Here is a 21,347-nt window from a genome sequence, read left to right on the forward strand (position 1 = left end):
TGCTTGTGGGATTTTTTTTAACCCTGTCAGAACTTTACAATAAAAATGTGTTTGGGTCTTTTTTAAAAACCCTGTCATATCTTTAAAATATTTGGGGGATTTTATTCAGACTTTCCAAATAAGTTCACCTTAGAGTAGATAATGAGCATGGACAATTTCGTCCCAGAAGCTCAATATTTCCAGGAGGTCTGAGTTTATGAGAACAAGGGGTTAAAATGGAAATTGTTTTACAACCTTAACAACAATGGTCAGTGTCACTATCTGCCATAGCAACATAGAGGCAGGACAATCCATCTGGTCATGGCCATGAGTTAGGAACGCTGACCACATCGTTCAGAAATTAATGGAGCACATCGGCTCAGCAGGGTCATCCTTAACAAGTACTTTGTTCCAATTTCATGTTGAACATTCTATTTCTACAGCATTTGGTGCAGAACAGTGAGCAAATAATGGAGAGAGAAAGGGGAGACCGTACACCAGGCACACAGTTTAAATATAGCAGGGCAAGGTGGCTCCAAACATTTCTCCTTGAATTGCAGAGCAACATTGATTAATGTTTGGAAGACATTTTATCATCCATCAGAGCAAAGCTGACTCTTCCTTACCTGCTTTTTGAATGCTGCTTTACATAGAACTTTAATAAGGGCTTTAACTTTTTTTAAATTCCTTTTTAAGTCCTTATTCTAACCCAACACATGCCTTCTTTCTTTGCTACCCAATTGGTAAGATCCATCATTGGAAAACAGGAGCATCAGCGGCATTACAGGCTTTCCTGCCAGTCCACACAGCCTGAAATTCTGAAAGCCCTGTAATAAGAACTTGATAGATTAGTTACATTGCATCTGAGCTCCCTCCCCTCCAAGGTGCTTATTGCAGTAGTTCTAACCATACCTCAGTCTCATCAATTGTGCAAATAAGATTCATGCCATTTCTGCAAGTCATTGACAGTAAATGACACAAGTGCTGCCCCAGTAAACCCAGCTCCATTAAAGCAATTCCTAGAAAATCCCTGTGTGTGTGTGTGTTCCAATTGCTAAAAATAAGAGGCACGAATATTGACTCACTTAACACTGGATCAGGGCATAGGAGATCACTTACTGAATTTTCAGAGGGTTGTTCAGTAAGAATAGTAAAGGCTCCATTTCTTGTCAGCATCACAGTCTATGAAGTTTCTGTAATGGATGTGGATTTTTGTACATGCCCAGAATACAAGCCTCTTTTCCATGGCAGCTTACAAGCTAAGGGACTGGAGCATACTTCCAGCCTTGTCTAGTCTGACACACAAACATAACAAACATCGTTTTAGTTAATACCATAAAAAGAATGCAGGCTCCCTCAGGGCCAGTTGTTCCAGCTCCTTCTTTACCTTCTTCATTTCAGCCCCCGCGTGGAAGTCTGACAGCCTTGCGGCATTTTGTAAACAGAGACTTTCACCGTGGACTAATGCCAAAGTAAATCATATAGCAGGAATAATAAACTAGGGGGTGGGGCATGTTTCTGAGATTTCCTAGCAGAGTCCTGTGGGCAGAACCCCAAAGCCTGGGAGCTGATCACCCCATAACTTTTGGGGAGGTTCTTGAAATCGGAATCAGAATTGTCTGGCTTGAGCCCATCTCTCAGAACAATCCTTTTTGGCTTGTGGGAAGGGTAGAAAACCAGGCTGATAATATAATGATGGCTGGCTTGCATCTCTGAATAGAATCACTTCTATCAGCTCCACAGTACTCTGTCCCTTTATAAAAATACATGCATACACACAGTAACTCCTCACTTAAAGTCGTCCCGGTTAACGTTGTTTCGTTGTTATGTTGCTGATCAATTAGGGAACATGCTCATTTAAAGTTGTGCAATGCTCCACTATTACGTTGTTTGGCTGCCTGCTTTCTCCACAGCTGGCAGCCTCCCTACGCCCACCCCCCTGCGCTTCCCGCCCGCTGGCAGACCCTGCCGGCAGACCCCATGGATCAGCGCCTTCCCCCTCCTCCCCCGCCTCCTGCCCGCGGCAATCAGCTGGCTTGCGGCGTTCAGGAGGGAGGGGGGAGGAGCGAGGACATGGCGTGCAGGCTCCCCCTCCCTCCACTGCCTCCTGAACACCACAAACCAGCTGATTGCCCCGGGCAGGAGGCGGGAGGGGGGAGGGGGAGAGCCTGCATGCCAAGTCCTCGTTCCTCCCCCCTCCCTCCTGCCTCCTAAATGCTGCAAGCCAGCTGATTGCCCAGGGCAGGCGGGAGGGAGGAGAAGCAAGGACTCAGTGCACCTCCCCCTCCCTCCCCTGCCCGCGGCAATCAGCTGGCTTGCGGCGTTCAGGAGGGAGGGGGGAGGAGCGAGGATGCGGTGTGCGAAGTAAAGGGGAAGGAGGTGGGAGTTAGAAGAGGCGAGTCAAGGGTGGGGGTTTGGGGTAAGGGGTGGAATGGATGGGCCGAGGGTTGAGCCCCCTGCACCCGGCAAAGTCAGTGCCTGTACTTGCACGAACAGCAAGAGGAGCAGCCGGACAATCCATCCTCTTCCACTCTCTGACTCCACCACCTCAAGCTTCAGACTCAGCAGTGATAATTGCAGCATAAAATTGTTTCTTTAAAATTGTTTAAAACTTATACCTGTATTAAATTGCTTGTTTAAAAAGTATATAATGCCTTTTGTCTGGCAAAAAAAAAAATTCCCTGGAACCTAACCCCCCATTTACATTAATTCTTCTGGGGAAATTGGATTCGCTAAACATCATTTCACTTAAAGTTGCATTTTTCAGGAACATAACTACAATGTTAAGTGAGGCGTTACTGTAAATAAAATCAACTTGAGTTAGGAGCATAACCAGGGAGCATATCTTTTAATGTGCAGGTGGTAGTTGCTTAACACCGCTGGGCCTTTTTGTTATTTAATCTAATAGCTTGAATAGCAAAGTGCTGATTATTAAGACCTGCATGTAAAACGGTTTTATTGAAAGAAACCCTGGTTACATATTTACATAAGTCAACTCTGTGACCCACTGACTAGTCCCTTAGGGGAATAAACCCCATTTTTTATACTTCTTTGTGACATGTTTTGCTTTTAAAAAGAACACCACAGGTCTGGGCTTATAGGAACAAAACCAGGAAATTCAGAGTTACAGTCTCACTCCATTAAACTTTATTTCTTTGACAACAGTGTAAGTTAGATGAAAATCAACATGGCGAGTTTGATGGGAACTTGAAAGACTGGAAATATTTTAAATGCTCTCTTTGAACCATTTCTTTTTGATGGCCTCGTTACAACTTAAAATGCAGAGTCACACACAGTCTATTATTTAAAGGTGACCTGTGAAGTTTCCTTACAGCACTTCAAATAAGTTAACCCCAAAATTATTTGGTGAAGGCCTCAAATAGCAAGTGGCAGAGATTATTTTTTTTTAATAAATATTATTTTACATCCACTGGGATAAAAAATACACTTAAAGTAGCTTTCCAGATCCATGCCATTTGCATTTATAAAGTGCTGTTTATCTTGAAGGCTCCTGAAGCACTGTACACACTTTAGAAACAGAGGGCCAGAGCCTCTGCCAGTGTACATGGGTATAGTTTCATTGAAGCCAATGGAGCTATGTCTATTTACACCAGTAGAAGATCTGTCCCATACACACACTGTCTCTATGCGTAACAATTATATATGCATAGCTAAAGTGCCCATTCAGGCAAAAACCTAGCTGTGAGAGATGTCTTCTAGTAAAGCTGGATCTGAACTGTACTCAGTATATTTGGGGATTCTTTTTGGCCTGTTAACACAGGAGTTTGCTTAATACTAGTGGTTTCTGTGACTAGTTTCCTTGTATAATATGTTTACCCTCAGAAAGCCCATCTCCATAGGCTGTGGGGTTTCTGATAGCTGCTATATCACAGACTGATGCAATCTGGGGATCAGGGGATCTGAGGCCAACTAGATAGTCTTTGAGGAACGTAAAAGCCTATTTCTCTGTTGAATGTCCCTTTGCACCGCTTCTATTTGCAGCATTTAACACACAATTGTAGAGTTTAACTCATTTTAGTACAAAACTTCAAGAGGCCTCCTTTAAAAGTAGCAAACTTGTTGACCTAATCTATTGTATTCCACTGCACTGCAGAAGTCAGGTAGTCTAGTCTGTGTGCTGTGAGCTTCGTGGCAGGTGCTGGCAGTGAAGGGTAGAACCGAGAGTCAAGTCTGGGTAGAGGGAAGATGTTGAAGGAAAGGATCACAAGCTGGGAACTAAGAGGATGAGAGCATTTTGCCTGGATCTAGTCTGAGCTTAAGGGCTTGCTGAAATAGCAGGAAATGTTTAATGCAGAGATGCCTCTGAGCTGCAAAATTCAGATCTGAGGGCTCAAAAACTCTAAATTTGGGGTTTCTTTTCTCTCTCTCCCCCCCACCTCCAATCTGGGTTTTCAGTTTGGGTCCATCTCTGCTTGACTAGATCATTGACTAGAGAATTAAATTCTTAACAGTTTAGACACTTTTAGCATTAGTGAAAGAAGCTTCTGTGTGGATTTTATTTTATAGTCACCATGAGTGCAGTGCAGGTGAGCAAATATATAATTATACAGGAATCTGAGTCAGAGTTCCAAGATTACCACAGATTTAGCATTCAATGAGATTATTTTAACAAATCAGGAAGCTGACAGCATTGCTCTAAGAGAAGATCAGTTACTATGGTACAGTCGTGAAGAAGGAACAATTTGATTTAAATGTAGGGTGTAGTCAATAAAGTAATTCTAAAAGTGACATGGTGGGATTTCATGTTTATTTCTTCTTGCAAACTCCAGATCAATTTGCTCACTTCACAAGTAAAAAAAAAAAGCATATTGCCTGCATCACAAACTCAGCCTAGGATCTGAGAGTCAAGCTGAAATCTTTCGGGCGCATTTATCGCTGATAGTAAAGGTCCTGTACTCAGAGGCGGCTCTATGTTTTTTGCCGCCCCAAGCACAGCAGTCAGGCAGCCTTCAGCAGCGTTTCTGTGGGAGGTCAGCCCCAGTCACACGAATTCAGCGGTGGTTCTGCGGGAGGTCTGCCAGTCCTGCACCTTCAGCGTACCCACTGCCGAAACCGCAGGAGCGGCGGACCTCCCGCAGAAACGCTGCCGAAGGCTGCCTCACTGCCGCCCTCACAGCCACCGACAGGCCACCCCCCGCGACTTGTCGCCCCAGGCATGCGCTTGCTGTGCGGGTGCCTGGAGCCGCCCCTGCCTGTACTGGCACTTGTCTTTGTGGATAGAGGGCAACTGGTCTCTGTAAAGATCCAGAAGGGAAGAGGAAGTTGGGGCAGAGGCTAGAGCAGAACAGCAGCGAGCAGGAGGGTCCTGCAGGAGACCTTTGACCAAGAAGAAGGTCAAGCTAGGAAGGGCTGAGAGCCCAAACCAGAAGAGAAGCCTGGGAAGAGCTGCTGTGAGAAGACTCCAGGTAGGAAGGCTCAGAAAAGAGCAGGGAGTGTTTAAAGGATCCCAGGGTAGGCTGAGGAGAGAGGCTGAACAGAGACTGGGATGGGTCAAAAACTTACAAACTTAAAGATTGACAAACCTCAGGGAGGAGGGGCAGTGCCCAGTGTGAGACTGGGCGGGGAAAGAGATTTTATTTCAAGTTTATTTTATGTTAATAAACCAGACCCCACAAAGGGACATTGTTATTGGCCTTTGTGGAGTTATTGAGAAGCCTGAGTGTATGGGAAACTGAGGCAGGGTGCTTTCAGGGTGACCTCAGGCCACAAGGGCATGCTTGGGATGTATGAGACAGATAGAATCCAGCTCATGCTAGGTTAGCTCTGCAAGGCTCACAGTAGTGAAAACTTTCTTGCATCTGTAAACTAAACAGATGTGACCTGAAGGCACATGGTGAGCAGATAGGTTTTATACAGATATTTTAACATAGGCACTTTTCTGACTACGACTGCACTTCAACTGTATTTCAGTTAAGTATGTGTTCTCGATGGGTCCTTTTTTCTCTTTGGATTTACTAAATTCACTTTCTAGGAAACTGAAGCCAAATTTCCCTCAGTATTTGAAAGCTGATTTCTAATCAGCAACAATATCCCTGAACACCTTGCCTCGGCAGGCTTTGGCGGTGCTGCATAGGTATTTGTTTAGGTTTCAAAGAGAGGTGTCTGAGCTCTGAACTATGTCATAGGCACATGCTGCTAGGAGCCACAGAGAGCTGTGAAAATTGCCATCGAGCAGGATTAGAAACATGGCTTTGTCAGCCTCTCTCAAAACAGAGCACTCACATTTTAATTAGTGAGATTTTGATAACTATCCGTGTATTGTTATTGTTATTGCCGTGGTGCGTAACAGCCCCAGTCAGGATCAGGGCTCTATTGTGTAGGCACTGTACACAGAGAGATGGGCCCTGCCCCCAGAGCTTACCTTGTAAGTAAGCCTAGGTCTTTGATCTCAGTAACTTAGGCCCAATCCTGAAAATGCTTTGACATGGCTAATTCCAGCACCCTCACTGAGCCACATTCAAGTCTATAGGGCCCTACACGGTGAGAAGGGTCTGATGTGCAGCATTGAGGTCAGTGCTGAACCATGATTCCTTATTTGAGAATACCTGACTGAGGGCTGATCTATCCACAAACTTGTGCCAAAATAACGAAATGGGGTTTGAGTCACATTTTTGTTATTTCAGTGCCAGGCTGTGCGTGGATATCATACAGTTTCATTTTAAATAGGACAGTTCTGTTCTGAAATAAGACTATCCACATATAGACTTGTGCCAAAATAACAAATGGGACCACTTAAAAGCAATATAGTTCTTTTGGTGGGAGTTGTGGGTGGATACGCCAGCCCTCAATGTTTGTCTAAAATATAGTTATAGTTTGGATTAAAGCTCATGACGCACACTGGTGGGTGTAACTGCTGCCCTTCATTTAAGATAGCAGAAACAGTTAAGTTTTGTTATAAAAGAATAGTGGTCTCTAAATCAAAGCACAGGCACATGGCACTGCTTAAAACAAAGGCTCATCAAAGGCTACTCAGGAATTTGTACTATGTGGGCAGAAGGCTTTGCTGGTATTGGTGTGTGTGTGTGTGTGTGTGTGTGTGTGTGTGTGTGTGTGTGTGTGTGTGTGTGTGTGTGTGTGTGTGTGTGTGTGTGTGTGTGTGTGTGTGTGTGTGTGTGTGTGTGTGTGTGTGTGTGTGTGTGTGTGTGTAGAAGCAGAAAAGCACACATACAGACAGAGACTGAAGCTCCATACACAATCTGGACAAGAATGATGTGTGGCCCTGAGAGAAGCCTAGAAAGAGGGGTTATGGGTCTGGCGCTGGCTAAAAGAGGTTTAGTGCTGTGAGCAAGGAAACTATTGTTTGGTTCCTCCTCTGTTCAGAGAAACAGGACTTTGAACACTCCTTGTAAATAAACAAGATGCATTAAAAGGTCCCGGACTCCATCATCAAATTTTCCTCCTAACTGGAGCAACGTGCGAGACCCCATATTTTTCTGATCCAGCCTCTTTTGAAGGAAGTAGAAATGATTGAGTGATGGAATTTGCTGTCATTCGCCTAAATGCTAGGACAGAGAGAGATTTCCCATGGGGAATTCTTGTGAAGGACTTCACTTTGTGGGCACGCGCGCTGTCCTAGGGAAACAAGACCTTACATTACTATAGTAAGACTCAGAACTAGAACAGGGAAGGCTTCTCATTTAATTGAAGAGTCTATATAGTTTTGTGCTGACTAAACATTCCCAAGATGGCCATCCTTGAGGTTAAGCAAATCCCAGCTGCTGACACTCAGTAGTTAATGGCACAGGCTCTATTTCAATAGTTGCAACAGCCTGGCCTGTAACACAGAGGAGGCATTTCCAGATATCACATATGGGGAGAAGTCTACCTCCTCCTTACCAATTGGCTGTCTGTTCTCTGCTGGATGCTGTTGTTGTAGCGGGAATTCCAGAAGAGCTGCCTCACCATCTCCTCAAAGATAGCACTGGGTGCTTCAGAGCAGTCCAGCAGCAGCTGAGGAACTGGGAGGCAGGGGAGCAAGTAGCAGGGATACATTGAAAGATGAGGATTTAAATCCCCACTTCAAAAGCTGTTGGTTTCCTCTCCACATCAGGAGCCCCTCCTCTACCACATCCCCCTGCTACCACAGGGACTATGATTAATTCTGCTTCTTCAACAGTGCTCATGTGGGGCAAAACACGTATGATACTAGAGCTCAGTGCTAGCAACATGTATGGACCCTGCATGTATGCAAAGCGGTACTGAAATATGCTCATGCTGCATGCTGGTATCCTGGAAACATGGTGCCACCAGTATGGCATTTCCTTACCCTTTGGACCAGCATTGTGTATGTATGGGGGGGTGGAGGAGATATCTTTCTTATCTCCTCTCATGTCAGCTAACTTTTTTTTTTTTAAAAAGAGCCAGGCCTTAAAACACAAACTACAATGCTGGGAGAGCTATGCATGTTTTAGTTTGAGAGTTACATTTTGCTAAATGATGGGCACTTCTATGGGAACTGATACAAACAAGTCTCAGAATTTTCTGGGGGGCAGTTTAACCATCAGCAGTTTCCTAATTAGGCTTCTGATACTGTGAGGTGCTGGGCACCTTCATTCCCATTCAAGGTTAACCTCAAGCTAGTGACAGTTGAGGGCATGCAGCTCCCAGCATCTCGCAGGACTGGGTTGGACTTTCTACTACAGTGAATACACTTATCTAATTTTTAAGAAGTTAACTGCTGCCCTCTGATGTTAAAGCACACACCAGTTTAGACCATTTGGGCCAGATCCTCAGCTGCTGATTTACACCAACTGATGATATTGCTGTGTGTGTCCACATGAAGAAACAAAGGCTGGGTTAAACCCAAATATCTCAGAAGTAGTATTTGTTAACCTGATCTTTCTCTAATGCCTCAGGGAGCCATTTGAGGCCATGAAAGAACTTGAAGTCTGTTTCCCCCTCCCTCCACATGGTATTTCCATCATCCAGAAATTAAACTGCTGTGGGAAACCCAGATCTTGCATTGCTTCAGCCACATAAATTGCTCCCTGAAGGCATTAAAAAGCATGTAAAAATATGGTCTAAACACAAATAAAACTTGAAATGGAACACTAAATCCACCACTGTCATCAGCCCTGGAAACTTTGGCAGAATTTAAATCAAGATTTGGGCCTAATTGTATTAAAAATACAAAAGCCCACCCCCCCTGGAAAAATAAGCAGAACAGATATATTTAAAAACAAACAAACAAAACAACCCAGCAACTAGACTTCCAATAGGATCTCACAGGGAACTCTACTTTGGCATTTTATTCAAAGGGTATTTCATGTCGTGGTGTAGGGCAAAATGAGGAAACCGCAAGGCCCTATTTTATTGATACACATTTCTATCTTGAGACTTGCATGTTCCCAGGTGACTGCTGGCTCCTAGCAGCCATTGCATCTCTTACCTTGGATCAAGAAATCCTGCATCGAATTGTTCCCAAAGATCAGAGCTTCCAGAAGAACTACGCTGGGATCTTTCATTTCCAGGTAACTCTTGCTAATCCATCAAACAGGCTCAAGATGCGAGGAACAAAAGAAAGATCCAATGTTTAGGTAAATGTAGCTTGTCTCATTGCTGATGACAAGTTAGATATTCAGCAATTAAGGTGTGCAAATGAGATAGACAGGGAGGGGGAGAATGGAAGAGACTATAACAAAATGCAATTATACATACTCAGTGGACTAGAATTCTGCTCTCTTACAGCTGCATAAACCCAGTGCTGCGCCAATGGTGGCAAGAAAGTCACTCCAGATTAATACCACTGTGAGAGCAGAATCTTCTAGATCAGGTGCCAACTTTTTCACAGTGTAGGCCACATTTCATCTCAGCAGGGAGATTGTCCTGTGGATTTGCCTGCCTCCCAATCTTTGTCAGGTTGTCCATCTCCCCTCTCATTTATGATCACATAACATCCTGGTGGCAACTCCAGCAGTTGCTTACACAGAGAATTAATATTAGCTAAGTACACAGGGTTACATTTCCAAAAGTGACTAGTGTTTTTGGGTGCCCCAACTTGAAGTACTTTTTAAGGGAGCCTTATTTTGTCTGTGGGTGGGTGCACAGCACTTTCTGAAAATGAAGCCTCTTCAGAGTGCCTCAAGTTGGGCATCCTAAAGTACTTTTGAAAATTTAGGTCTTAATGCATCCCAGCTGCTAGCCAGCTCTTTGTGGACACCAAAAGTACTCCATGGACCACACTATGAGAATGTTCTAGATGTTCCATCCAAGGCAGCATTAATATTACTGATTAATAAATCTTCACATAGTGCTTGTAAATGTACCAAAGCATTAAAGAATATAGTAAAGCAGAGAATAGAAAAAACATTGGTCTTTGTCCCAAATGATGTGCAGCGTAATATGGATGGGACAAAACGTAGACAACAGTTCACATATGGGAGACTGAGGAGAAATCAGTGGGGAGGAGTCCAGTGTAGGGAGGATTCCTCAAAGTGGGTTTTCATGAGGGATGTGAAGATGGAGAAAAGAAGATGAATGGCCAACAAGAAGTGGGAGACTGTTCCATAGCATAGGGGGCAGTGAGAAGCAGAGAGTGGCGGGAGGATTTTTAGCAGGGAGGTAACTGTAGCACACAGCTCTAACCACCCTTTCTTTCTTTCCTTAGTTCTGGCAGTTTGGGGAGTGGGTGGATGTTGTTGTTGATGACAGGCTGCCCACCAAAAACGGGCAGCTGCTCTTCCTTCACTCGGAGGAAGGCAATGAGTTCTGGAGCGCCCTGCTGGAGAAGGCCTACGCTAAGTAAGTGGGGCTAATTCTGAGGGAGGCCATAATAAGTGCAAGGAATGTGACGGTCTCAACCCATGCCAGTGCCAGGCCCACACACATTCTGCCCTAGTGTTAGTCTCTTATTCCTCCTCCTTCCCCTCTCCACACCATTTCTTGTTTCCCACAAACACTTCAGGGAGCACTGCCAACCTTCTGCCTCAAAATGTTTTATCTGCAAGTTTCACAAGTAACACCCGTGAAACTGTTATTTCTGTAATGCAAATGTGACGTATGAGTGGAAACTGGCCGGATATTCCTTATTGCATGTTTGTTATCTTATTTTCTTCCCCATAGATTGAATGGCTCATATGAGGCTCTCACAGGAGGCTCCACTACAGAAGGGTTTGAGGATTTCACGGGTGGCATCGCTGAGTCTTATGATCTGAGGAAGGCCCCACCAAACCTATATCAGATCATCCAGAAGGCCCTGCAAGCTGGGTCATTGCTTGGCTGCTCCATTGATGTGAGATACTGCCAGTATTTTACTCTTTCACCATCAGAACTCTGATCTGTGTCAGCAGCAGGCATTGTTACTATGGAAGGGCCTGTTTCAACACCCACTGAAGTCAGTGGAAACTTTCTACTGATTTCAGTGGGCTTTGGTTCAGCTCCTAAATGGGCAACCACCCATCGTGTCTCCCTGCTCAGGAAAGAGCCTAATCATTAGAGCTGGGGACTAGGAATCATATTGCCGGGTTCTATTCCTGACTGCCTCTGATTGCCACTTCATTTTACTCATCTGTAAAATAGGCATAGCTATGCTAACCTGTCTCACAGGAATTGTGTGAGGTTTTATTAATTTGGGGCTATTGAGATCCCTGGATTAAAAGAGCTAGAGACGTATAAAGTGCTATTATCAGCACAAACTTCTTGAAAAATATTAGGTTAATGTTGACTCCCTGACTATCTATTCAGCCCTGATGTCCGACACAGCCTCATGTGTACTGGTGATGGCATGAGTCCCTCATAGAGTTGTGGCAGTCTGCCCCAAGCCTGATTTACCTAGTGACAGCATGTCAGCTCAGACTCCTCCACGATATTTCCGCTCTGACCACATTCCTTTGACACTGGAAGAGAAACGAGTAATGTGCCTGGGTCATCCAGCTTCTAAAATGCAATTCTAACTACTGTTAGGATTCAAATGCTGCCTGCCTACAGCCCCAGACACCCAAATGGGGAGAAGGAGACAGGCACAAACTCTTTGAGAATGTCTTACATTCACTCTGTGGTGCCTTTCAAGTATGCTTTATCATGAGGTACTCTAGGTCAATCATTTGAGACCCACACTTGCCCTTTTCCCCACACACAACCTGGAGTTGGTTCCATTTCTCAATCCTATAAATCACTGACACCTGTAACAGGCAGTCTCAGCAGTTGTAGAAAACATTAGATAGGTTAAAAGAAGCCCACATCTTTCAAATTCATTTCTTCCTCTTGTCCCTCAACTTTTTTTTTTTTGTAAGTTGCACAGTAAAAAAGGTCAGTGTTGTATCTTGGCATACTGAGCCCTTTATATTCACTAGAGGCTGCGTTCATTATTGACCTATTGGATTCTGACCAAAACAACAGATCTGAGCTCTGGATCTGAGCTCACATAAAAGTTTATAACTGCAGGTTCTCTCTATAATGGACTGGACCTGAATGTTTGAAGTTGGGAAAGTTTGGATTTGGATTCAGATTTCAGCGCCCCCAAAGTCACAGATGTGTTTGGAACTGGGGTGTTCTGGAGATACAAAGTTGAACTCCAGGGTTTGGATCCATTTCTGTTTAACACAGTTTGTATTGTTGAATTTTTTATATTTTATGATACCATTTAGATATCTGCAACTGTGTTAATTTGGTCTTTAAAACTGTGTGTGAGTGCAATATATAACTGCATTTTTATTGTCCTAGATCACCAGTGCAGCTGAAACTGAGGCTATCACAAGTAAGAAATTGGTAAAGGGCCATGCTTACTCTCTCACTGGAGCAGAAGAGGTAAGCTCATACGAATAGCTAAACCTATTAGGTTTCCTATGGATAAACCTGACCTATACAATGTTGATGAAACTTACCATCACACAGAATGATTTACCAGTGTAACACACAACATAATTTTGGGTTTGCGATACTACACTGCCTTTGACAACTTGCTGATGACTCTCCATGTTTGACCTATATGAAAATGTTGCTAATATCTTCACAGCCACAGAGACAGAGATTGACTGTAAAAGTTCTTTAGCCTGAAATCTCTCCCCTTGGTGATAACCTCTCAGAGACTTTATTCCAACCAGTTTTCCTCAGCGAATTAGCACAGCCTGCAACCAGCATTATACTAACAGACTATATTATAAACTCACTTGAACCTTACATTTCACAAACTTTCCCTACATATCACAAGCTATCGTGATTATAGAGATGATTCTGCTAAATAACTTTGTACCATTTATGCTGCTGCACTGTCTTCTGAAATGCCACATGCTTTGGAGAATGCAGCTCTTGTGCTGTGTTGTAGCTGATGCTCATCCTTGCATGTTACCCATATATTGTATGACTCACCATTAGGCCTGTAAGTAATGCTATTTTTGTAGCGCTGGGTTGGTGATGAAGGGGAGAATAAAATGATGGTGGGGGTGGGAGACATTTGGTGTTTTTTTATCTCTGACCATCCCACTAGAGTGAAAATTGTGTTTTTTCTCTAGATGTAAAATCAAATACCACAGGATAATGAGTAAATTAACAAAATGCTCAGACTCTGCTTGTTGTGGATCCTACAGGTAAACTACCGTGGGCGCCCAGAGAAGCTAGTCAGGATTAGAAATCCCTGGGGTGAAGTGGAGTGGACCGGAGCCTGGAGCGATAAGTAGGTTGTTATATACTGTGGCATCCCTCCCATCACTGTGTTCCAATAGCCTTTAAAAATTAAATTGGTAATATCTGCAGTTAATAAGCTATACAGCACATTTGGAAAAGGTGTTAAATCAGTTGAAACTAGTCAGAAATAAAACATTATTAATCAATTAGCAGTGCTGGCTACGGATCTGTTCTCATCATGGGATTTACCTCCTCACCCCAGGCAGGGTGCTTTATTCATGGAGAGTAGTCTGTAGTTCTTGCTGTGAACAGGGCCAAGGAAGTCAGACCCATGTCATTCTGCAAGGTGACTCTCCTCGTGCCTGTATCCTACTGATTCTGGTGAGATACCAGTGTAGTATTCAATCAATTTCCATGGCTAGAAAACCTCATAGGGCCAAATTGCTGTGCAACTCCATCGACATTGATGGGACTACAAGGCCTAAGAAAGGGCAATGTTTGACAGCTGCTGGAGAAGCTCAAAAGGCTCTGATTGGGTTCAGCTAAGCACCCAAAGGTTTGAATACCCATCTGAACTGCTCTGGGCTGGAAGCTGGGCTTGGAATCTTATGAGAACTATGGGCACAATGTTTTTAAGATTTTCTTGGGTTTGGTCAGGTTGGAAATACCAGGAAAAAAATTTCTCACGCAGTATTTTGATATATCTGCTTCTCATCCTGGCAGGCTGAAATTAGAGCATTGTGTTTGTGTGCAACTTGAGCAAAGCTTTAGGGTGAATCTTGTTTTTGTTGGACCTGGTTTGCTCACTCTAAAAGTAGTATGCTTTATATAAATTTACAGGGCCATATTCTGATCTCAGTTATACCCGTTTTAATGTGGATCATCTCCACTGAAATCAATGGAATTACTCCAGAATTTCATGGGATCAGATCAGAATCTGGCCCACTGTACAATAGTATGATAGAGATGGAATAGAAGCATTGGATACCTAGTCCTTCCCTGTGAGCAGTGGAGGATTGTTCCCTGCAGTATATTTTCTAGTCTCTCTTTCTCCATTCTTGTTTTAAAATGTCTCAAATAATGGAGGTTTCACCACTCTGCTTGGGAGACTATTAGACATTAGAATAGATCTCACACTGAAACATTTCCTGATAGTCTTTTCTTAATTTCATCCAGTTAGTCCTAGTCATATCTGTGCATTCTTGCATCTTGTAGTTATGATTAAATTTAAGGTTCATTTGCCACAAATACAGTTAAATGTAAAGCCTGATTCTTTGGCCAGATTGTCTAAATAATTTCCAACTGTATATAGCAGGGGTAGGCAACCTATGGCATGCATGCCGAAGGCGGAACACGAGCTAATTTTCAATGGCACTCACACTGCATGGGTCCTGACCACTGGTCCGGGGGTCTCTGCGTTTTAATTTAATTTTAAATGAAACTTCTTAAACATTTTAAAAACCTTATTTACTTTACATACAACAATAGTTTAGTTATATTATAAACTTTTAGAAAGAGACCTTCTAAAAACATTAAAATGTATTACTGGCACGCGAAACCTTATATGAGAGTGCATAAATGAAAACTCGGCACACCACTCCTGAAAGGTTGCTGACCCCTGGTATATAGAGTCAATATGCATTTTGCACAACCCTTGGGATGAGTAAAGGATCCAGTCATTGAAGGAAATATGTACTTTTATCAGCTGTAACTACAGAAAGATTCCAACTCCCTGAAGTTGTTATGAAGTAAAATGTAACTACTATACTTATTGCCTTTTGTGTTTTGTCTGTAGTGCTCCAGAATGGAATTATATTGATCCCAAACAAAAACAGGCTCTGGATAAGCAAGCAGATGATGGAGAGTTTTGGTAAGAATCATTTAGTGGGATTAATCCTTTGGAAACTGTACATGGAGATGTCCTGGTAAGCATTGCTTTGGATGGTGGCTGAGAAAATACCACTATCCAAAGGGTTACTAACCCAGCCATGATGTGTGAGAGTTATTAGCCTGTTGGTTATCTCCCTTCCCATTCAAATATTACCTTTATATTAGGGTTTCTATAGCATGATGAGGTGGCAAAGATGTAGCTCAGATGCTCAATATTTTGAGGCTTGGATTTTGCCTGAATAGTAGTGAGGAAGTTTAGCTTTATACCTCAGGTAGCATCTATTTACCGGGAGTGAGTGGAAAATCCAGCCCAGTATTTGGTTACATGAGTAAATATTGAATTGATCTTTGCAGAACTCTACCCTCGATTAGAATGGCAGTTGTCCTCTTTGCACAAATGTAAATAGCTACACAAGGCAGTGGAAAATCAGTGACAAAGCTGTGTGTCCAGGATCTAATTCAGATTTTCTTTGCTGTGGATTTATTCGGTGTTAATTCCACTGACATTGATGGAGTTACACCTGATTTATGCCAGTGGAAGTGAAATCAGAATCAATCTCTGAGTGCAAGGATGGTATCAGTCCCCAAGAGAGTGCTTGAACATCTGTTGACAGTGTGTCCTGCTCTCTTGGGCAGCTGGCAACATGACCTGATTATCTTCTAATGTAAGAATAAGGTGACTGTTACCCAGGCTGAGCTATCAGAGACGGGGAAGAAACAGCAACAATGGAAGTATAGCTAATTTTTAAAAAAATCTCTGGGACTATTTGGAAGTATGGCTCTTTCACAGGGCCCTATTGTGTTACCCTTACACTGAGTAGTATCTCATTCCCCACATAGCAGCATGTAGCTGATTTCAGTGAAATTATTTGGGTACTAAGGTATGACTCAGCATGAGCAAAGGTGGCACAGTTGAGCCCTTAATGAATATTAGCCGTTGAGAACTGTTGCCTTAAAGGGGTGGTTGGGGTTCCTAGAAGCCAACTTTAGTTTCAAAGTTCAATTAGACTGAATTTCAGGTAATTCTCCTGTGGTTATGCCATTTGCTGCCTCATTAGAAAAGGGATCAATTCACAGTGGATCTGACCATGTTCCAAGTTCATGAATTCACCGTGGACTCTTGGCGTTCTTTGATGTCAGGATGGCATTCTCAGATTTTCAAAGACAGTTTACACGGCTTGAGATCTGCAACTTGACTCCTGACACCCTGACGAGTGACAAGGTCCATAAATGGGGTCTGACCTTATTCAGTGGTCTGTGGAGACGGGGTTCTACTGCTGGTGGCTGCCAGAACTATCCAGGTAAAGACCCAGGTGAAACTTGTATGCGTGGTGAAGAAATAGATACAATTTCTTCCAACACAGGTTCCATGTTATATCACTGTTGCAGCATCAATGTGGGTTGTTTCGTGGGGTGTTGTTCTGCTGTTTTTATAGTTAGATCAAAGAGGTGAAGGAAAGATCTAGATTGGCTTAGTCCAGGGTCTAGGCTCAAGGCTGAATCAGGGCTATCTGTTTGGGTTTGATAAAGCTGAAATCTTGCAAGTGCTCTCATGAGATTTCAGCCAAAAATGGCAGAAATCTCATGAGATCAGCTGGTATTAAGAGATTTCCATTATCAGGACCGGTTGGGAATCTTGTGAGATCAGTCATTTTCATGAGATTTCTGCCATCTTGGGCTGCATCAGTGTCTGATTCAGAAAATAGGTCCTTTTCTCTCTAATTTGGAACCAGAAACTTTGAAATGAGTTAAGAACCAGAAGGGTTTGGATCTGAAGTTCCTTCTCTAGGTTTTTTTTAACCTATTTTCCACACATGTTTATATTAACCCAAACCTATGTGGTCTAAATCAAAACCTGATTCAGACTCATTTTCTCATCAGGGTTTCTTTTCTCACTTGAGCGATTAATTCACTGCACAGTCTCTTTTCTTTACGCACCTTCCTTGCCTGTACTAGTCATGCTTCTGACTGGACTAATCTCCAGTGGATTGTGGAAACCAAAATACAGTCACCATTTGTTACCGAAATATCGGGTCCGTCTAGCTGAGAGCCAATAACAGCCTGACAGGGATAAGGAAAAATGCTTTATTCTGCAGAAGAAAGGAGAGCTCTGTAATAGATACAGAAGGCTCTGCCTGACACAAGTTTTACAGATCCTTTATACACATTTAGACAAAGACATGCCGTGTTAACACTTGATTGGTAGTTGCCAGACCCCGTTATCTGGTCAGTGAAAACTGGCTTGGAGCAAGATTTCTCTGCTTTGAGGCAGAAGAGAAAGGCTAGTTCAAAAGCTCAGGGTACTGTGTACGTGAGGCTTCTGCCTCCACCTACTGTCCGTTTGTAAAACTATTTAAAACCACAATACAGTCACCATTCAACACTGCAAAGACAAAAAGCATTGTAATTTGGCATTCATTTTCAGTCAAACCTGAAGAGAAGCCCTCTGGGATTTGGCCCTATAACAACAACAGTGTTAGCAGAGGACATTTTCTGGGCCTAAATGACTGGTTGGTGTTAATGGCATCGGCTCCTCCCAGCTGGTCATTACTTTCCAGGAGATGTCTCTGTAATTTGTTATTGTATAAATAAATATACAGCACAGCTGGGAAAACATGGAACCATTTAATATAATGGAAAGGTTTGACTGAACCCCAAAGGTCTCTCCAAAGTGCTATTTCTGTACCTCTCATGAGAATGACCTCAGCTGCAGTGAAAGCAAACACTCTTTCCTTTCATTTTCCCTCGGGATTTTTTTAGTGACGTACTGGACCAATCCTCAGTTTAAAATCAAGCTGGATGAGCCAGATGATGGTGATGAAGGATGCACTGTGCTGGTGGGCCTGATGCAGAAGAACCGCAGGAGAGAAAAGAAGATGGGGGAAGCTCTACTCAGTATTGGCTATTCTCTCTATCAGGTAAAGTAAGTTCCTTTAATGCTGTGCTCTCCTCAAGAGATGGGCAAGGCTCAGGGAGGCTTTTGACTTTTCAGCATCTTCTCAGTCAGGTTTTGGTTCTGTGAGATGGTTCAAATCCTTCTCTCATTCAATCTGACCCCCATAGCATGAGAGTGTTCAGAAAAATGGTTCGGGGTTTGTACCATTCTGTTTCTAGCAGAGAGCGTTGCAAAAGTGGAGGTGGATAATTTAGCAAAAATCTCATTCAGGTCTTTTCTCTCGCAAAGCCTAAACAATGCTGGTTCATGATGGAAGGAAATTCCAGATAAATGGTTCAGTTTTAGGCCCATTGCTAGTTCCTGCTGTTTGCTTGAATTATTTTTCTTTGAATATGCAAATTGTGTTAGCTTCACTACCTACCATAGTATTGTTCTGTCGGTTTCTGGTTTTATATAACACTTGTGTCACCACTGTCTGTGTAAACAGTTGGATAATATACTGTAGGGAACAATCCTGCGGAGGCAGGAGATGGGACTAGGACTTTTGCATCTCTAACTTCTCTGATGCCATGGAAACAAAACAAAAAGTCTGAAATTCCAACTGATACCATCATTCATTGCTTTTCTGCAGATATGATGTCATGAAGTGTAGCATAGACTCCCATGGGCAAAGGTCATTAATGGGAATGATTAACTTTTGCTAATGTAGTTTGTGCGTTTTGCTTCCCTTATCTCCTGCATGTGTGGGATAGTTTTTCTTCAGGGCTGAAAATATGGCAATGGTACAAAACTAGCAAGGATTTTCCCTGGTGCCAAAGTGTTTGTGCACACAGCTAGCTCTCAGTGTTTGCCATGCCATCTGTTTGATGCCAGGCAACCCAATCCATTTGCATTCTAGAATTTGCAAATTAAAGAATGGCTGTCTATACGTATCTATGAGCATAGACAGGCCAAAACACCATCCTTCTCCCTTAGTGTATTCCTATCTTGGGAGATATCTCACTCACCTGCCCACTTCATAATCTTTGACTTGTTAGGGTAGATTTAGTAACTCTTAACAAATGAACTCTATATATCTTGAAAGGAAGGGCTGCTAAATCCTCTAACCTTGACACTCATCCATGATACAAGCTGCCACTGGTTCTTTCGCCTATTCCAGCTGAGACTATGGCCAAGGAAGACCTACTCTAGTCAGGAAAACACTGAGCAGATATGTGTATAACAAGAAAAGAGAATGTGCATACTGAAGCTTACCTGCCTGGTAAAATCTTATATAAGTCATGTCACTGAAGCTAACTGAAAGACAATTACAGTAGTAATAACTCCTACAACTGAGTGCACAGGCTTATATTCTTATATGGTATGATTCTCCAACCAATGCACTCCTATCTAAACTATATACATAAAAGACATTCTATAAGAGGCTATGGGTGAATTTTTCAAAAGCACTTAAGTGACTTGGGAGCACAAGTCCCATTGAAATCTGTGCTCTCAAATCACTTGGGTGCTTTTGAAAATCATGTCCTATATTCACAAGTGCAAATTACAGCAGTGCTTTTTAGCTATTTTATAAACTCATCAAGGGCTAAATTACACAGATTAAAACTGCTTTGTAAAACTCTATTTGCCTTCTGGCAAATATCTGTTTTGACTTGTGATTAAAGTATCATTACATTTTTCATCAGTATCATGGTAATGGCGGGTAAATGGATTTTATGCCTGTTCTCATAAATTTTCAAAACAATTTTGAGCTAAGCTCTCATTGACTCTGAGTAAGAATTTCAGGATTTGGCCAAATGTTCTGCTAATTTTCCTTTGGAACAGTTCTAGCACAAGTAAGAACTTTGTGCATGGACTAGAATTGCATTAAATGGTTGTAAATAGGAATGAAAGACAAACTATCTGAGTCTATAAAATGTGGCATTAGTTTACATTTCACCCAACTGACTACAGAAGATACTAAGCAGCCTCCTTTCATTAACTTCTCTCTTTTGCAGGTCCCTAAAGAGGTATGTGCATTCTATTGGAGACTTCCATCCTCCAGATGACCACCACCTGTTAGGGTTGAGAGTTTAATACAACCGCTGCTTAAAGCATGGTGCCTTCTAAACTGACCACAAACCTTCAGGAGACCTTTGACTGGGTGTTTTGATATTTGAAGACAAAGACTCCACCTTCTGAATAGCCATTTTAAAGGAATTGTAGGATGAGGTTTCATCCCAGTCAGATTTAGATCTCATTTACACTAGTCTAAATATGGAGCGACTCCATAAGATCAGAACTGGATCTATGTGTCTAGTAAAGATTCTGGCAGAACAGGGTCCATACTGTATTTTCCTTTCCTGCTTAGAGGAAATCCTAGCTTACATTATTTAAAGAAATATCAAACTCTGTGGGTCCCTCTCTCTTTGCTGGGCAGAGGCACAATGTCATCAATTTATCCAACTCTACCTCCCCAATCCTCAATCAAGTGTCAATGTTAAGATAAAGAGGCTTTCCATTTCTAAAATTAGGACCACAAAGGGGTGTTTGGAGCTAGACAGAGTCATATTCATTACTAGACTGTATCATTCTGTGCTGCCAATTTTGCTGTGTTTTTCATCCCCTTTGTTCTTGTCCAATAACATAAAGTGCAGCTATGTACCAATTATCTGCTCTTGGTTTACAGCTTCAGACACAAAGGGAAATGGAACATGTACATTGAAAAAATGCTGGATCTGATTTCTTAATTTTTCATTGCAGTGTAGTTTAGCTTCAGATTGGGCGGGGAGAAATGATCTAGTTGTTTGAATTGTTGATTATACCAAAATCCAATCCTTATTTTAAAAAAGAGAAAAGGCACCACATTATTCTACAGTTTACAACAGAGATACTGTAGTGTTTAGGGTTATTATTGTTAAATATAATATTTTTTATATAAGAAGTTACAAATGATCACCCTTCCAAATGAGTTCAGCACATTTACTCTGTGACCTGGCTTTATAGTCAAGCCAGAAACACT

At 42.5% G+C, this 21,347-nt stretch overlaps 1 protein-coding gene across 1 annotated transcript in view; it reads left to right on the top strand.

Moving 5' to 3' along the window:
• LOC123367018 (calpain-8-like) overlaps positions 1-21,347 on the top strand; it is a 48,281-nt gene that overhangs the window by 8,457 nt on the left and 18,477 nt on the right. The window contains exons 3-11 of the mRNA XM_045010996.1: positions 9,352-9,470; positions 10,607-10,740; positions 11,062-11,230; positions 12,661-12,744; positions 13,524-13,609; positions 15,356-15,430; positions 16,591-16,751; positions 18,211-18,368; positions 20,344-20,355. Of these exons, the coding sequence (XP_044866931.1) occupies positions 9,352-9,470; positions 10,607-10,740; positions 11,062-11,230; positions 12,661-12,744; positions 13,524-13,609; positions 15,356-15,430; positions 16,591-16,751; positions 18,211-18,368; positions 20,344-20,355 (998 nt within the window). The remainder of the gene's footprint in view (positions 1-9,351; positions 9,471-10,606; positions 10,741-11,061; positions 11,231-12,660; positions 12,745-13,523; positions 13,610-15,355; positions 15,431-16,590; positions 16,752-18,210; positions 18,369-20,343; positions 20,356-21,347) is intronic.

This window comes from Mauremys mutica, chromosome 3 (genome assembly GCF_020497125.1).
Source record: "Mauremys mutica isolate MM-2020 ecotype Southern chromosome 3, ASM2049712v1, whole genome shotgun sequence".
NCBI classification, from domain to species: Eukaryota; Metazoa; Chordata; order Testudines; family Geoemydidae; genus Mauremys; species Mauremys mutica.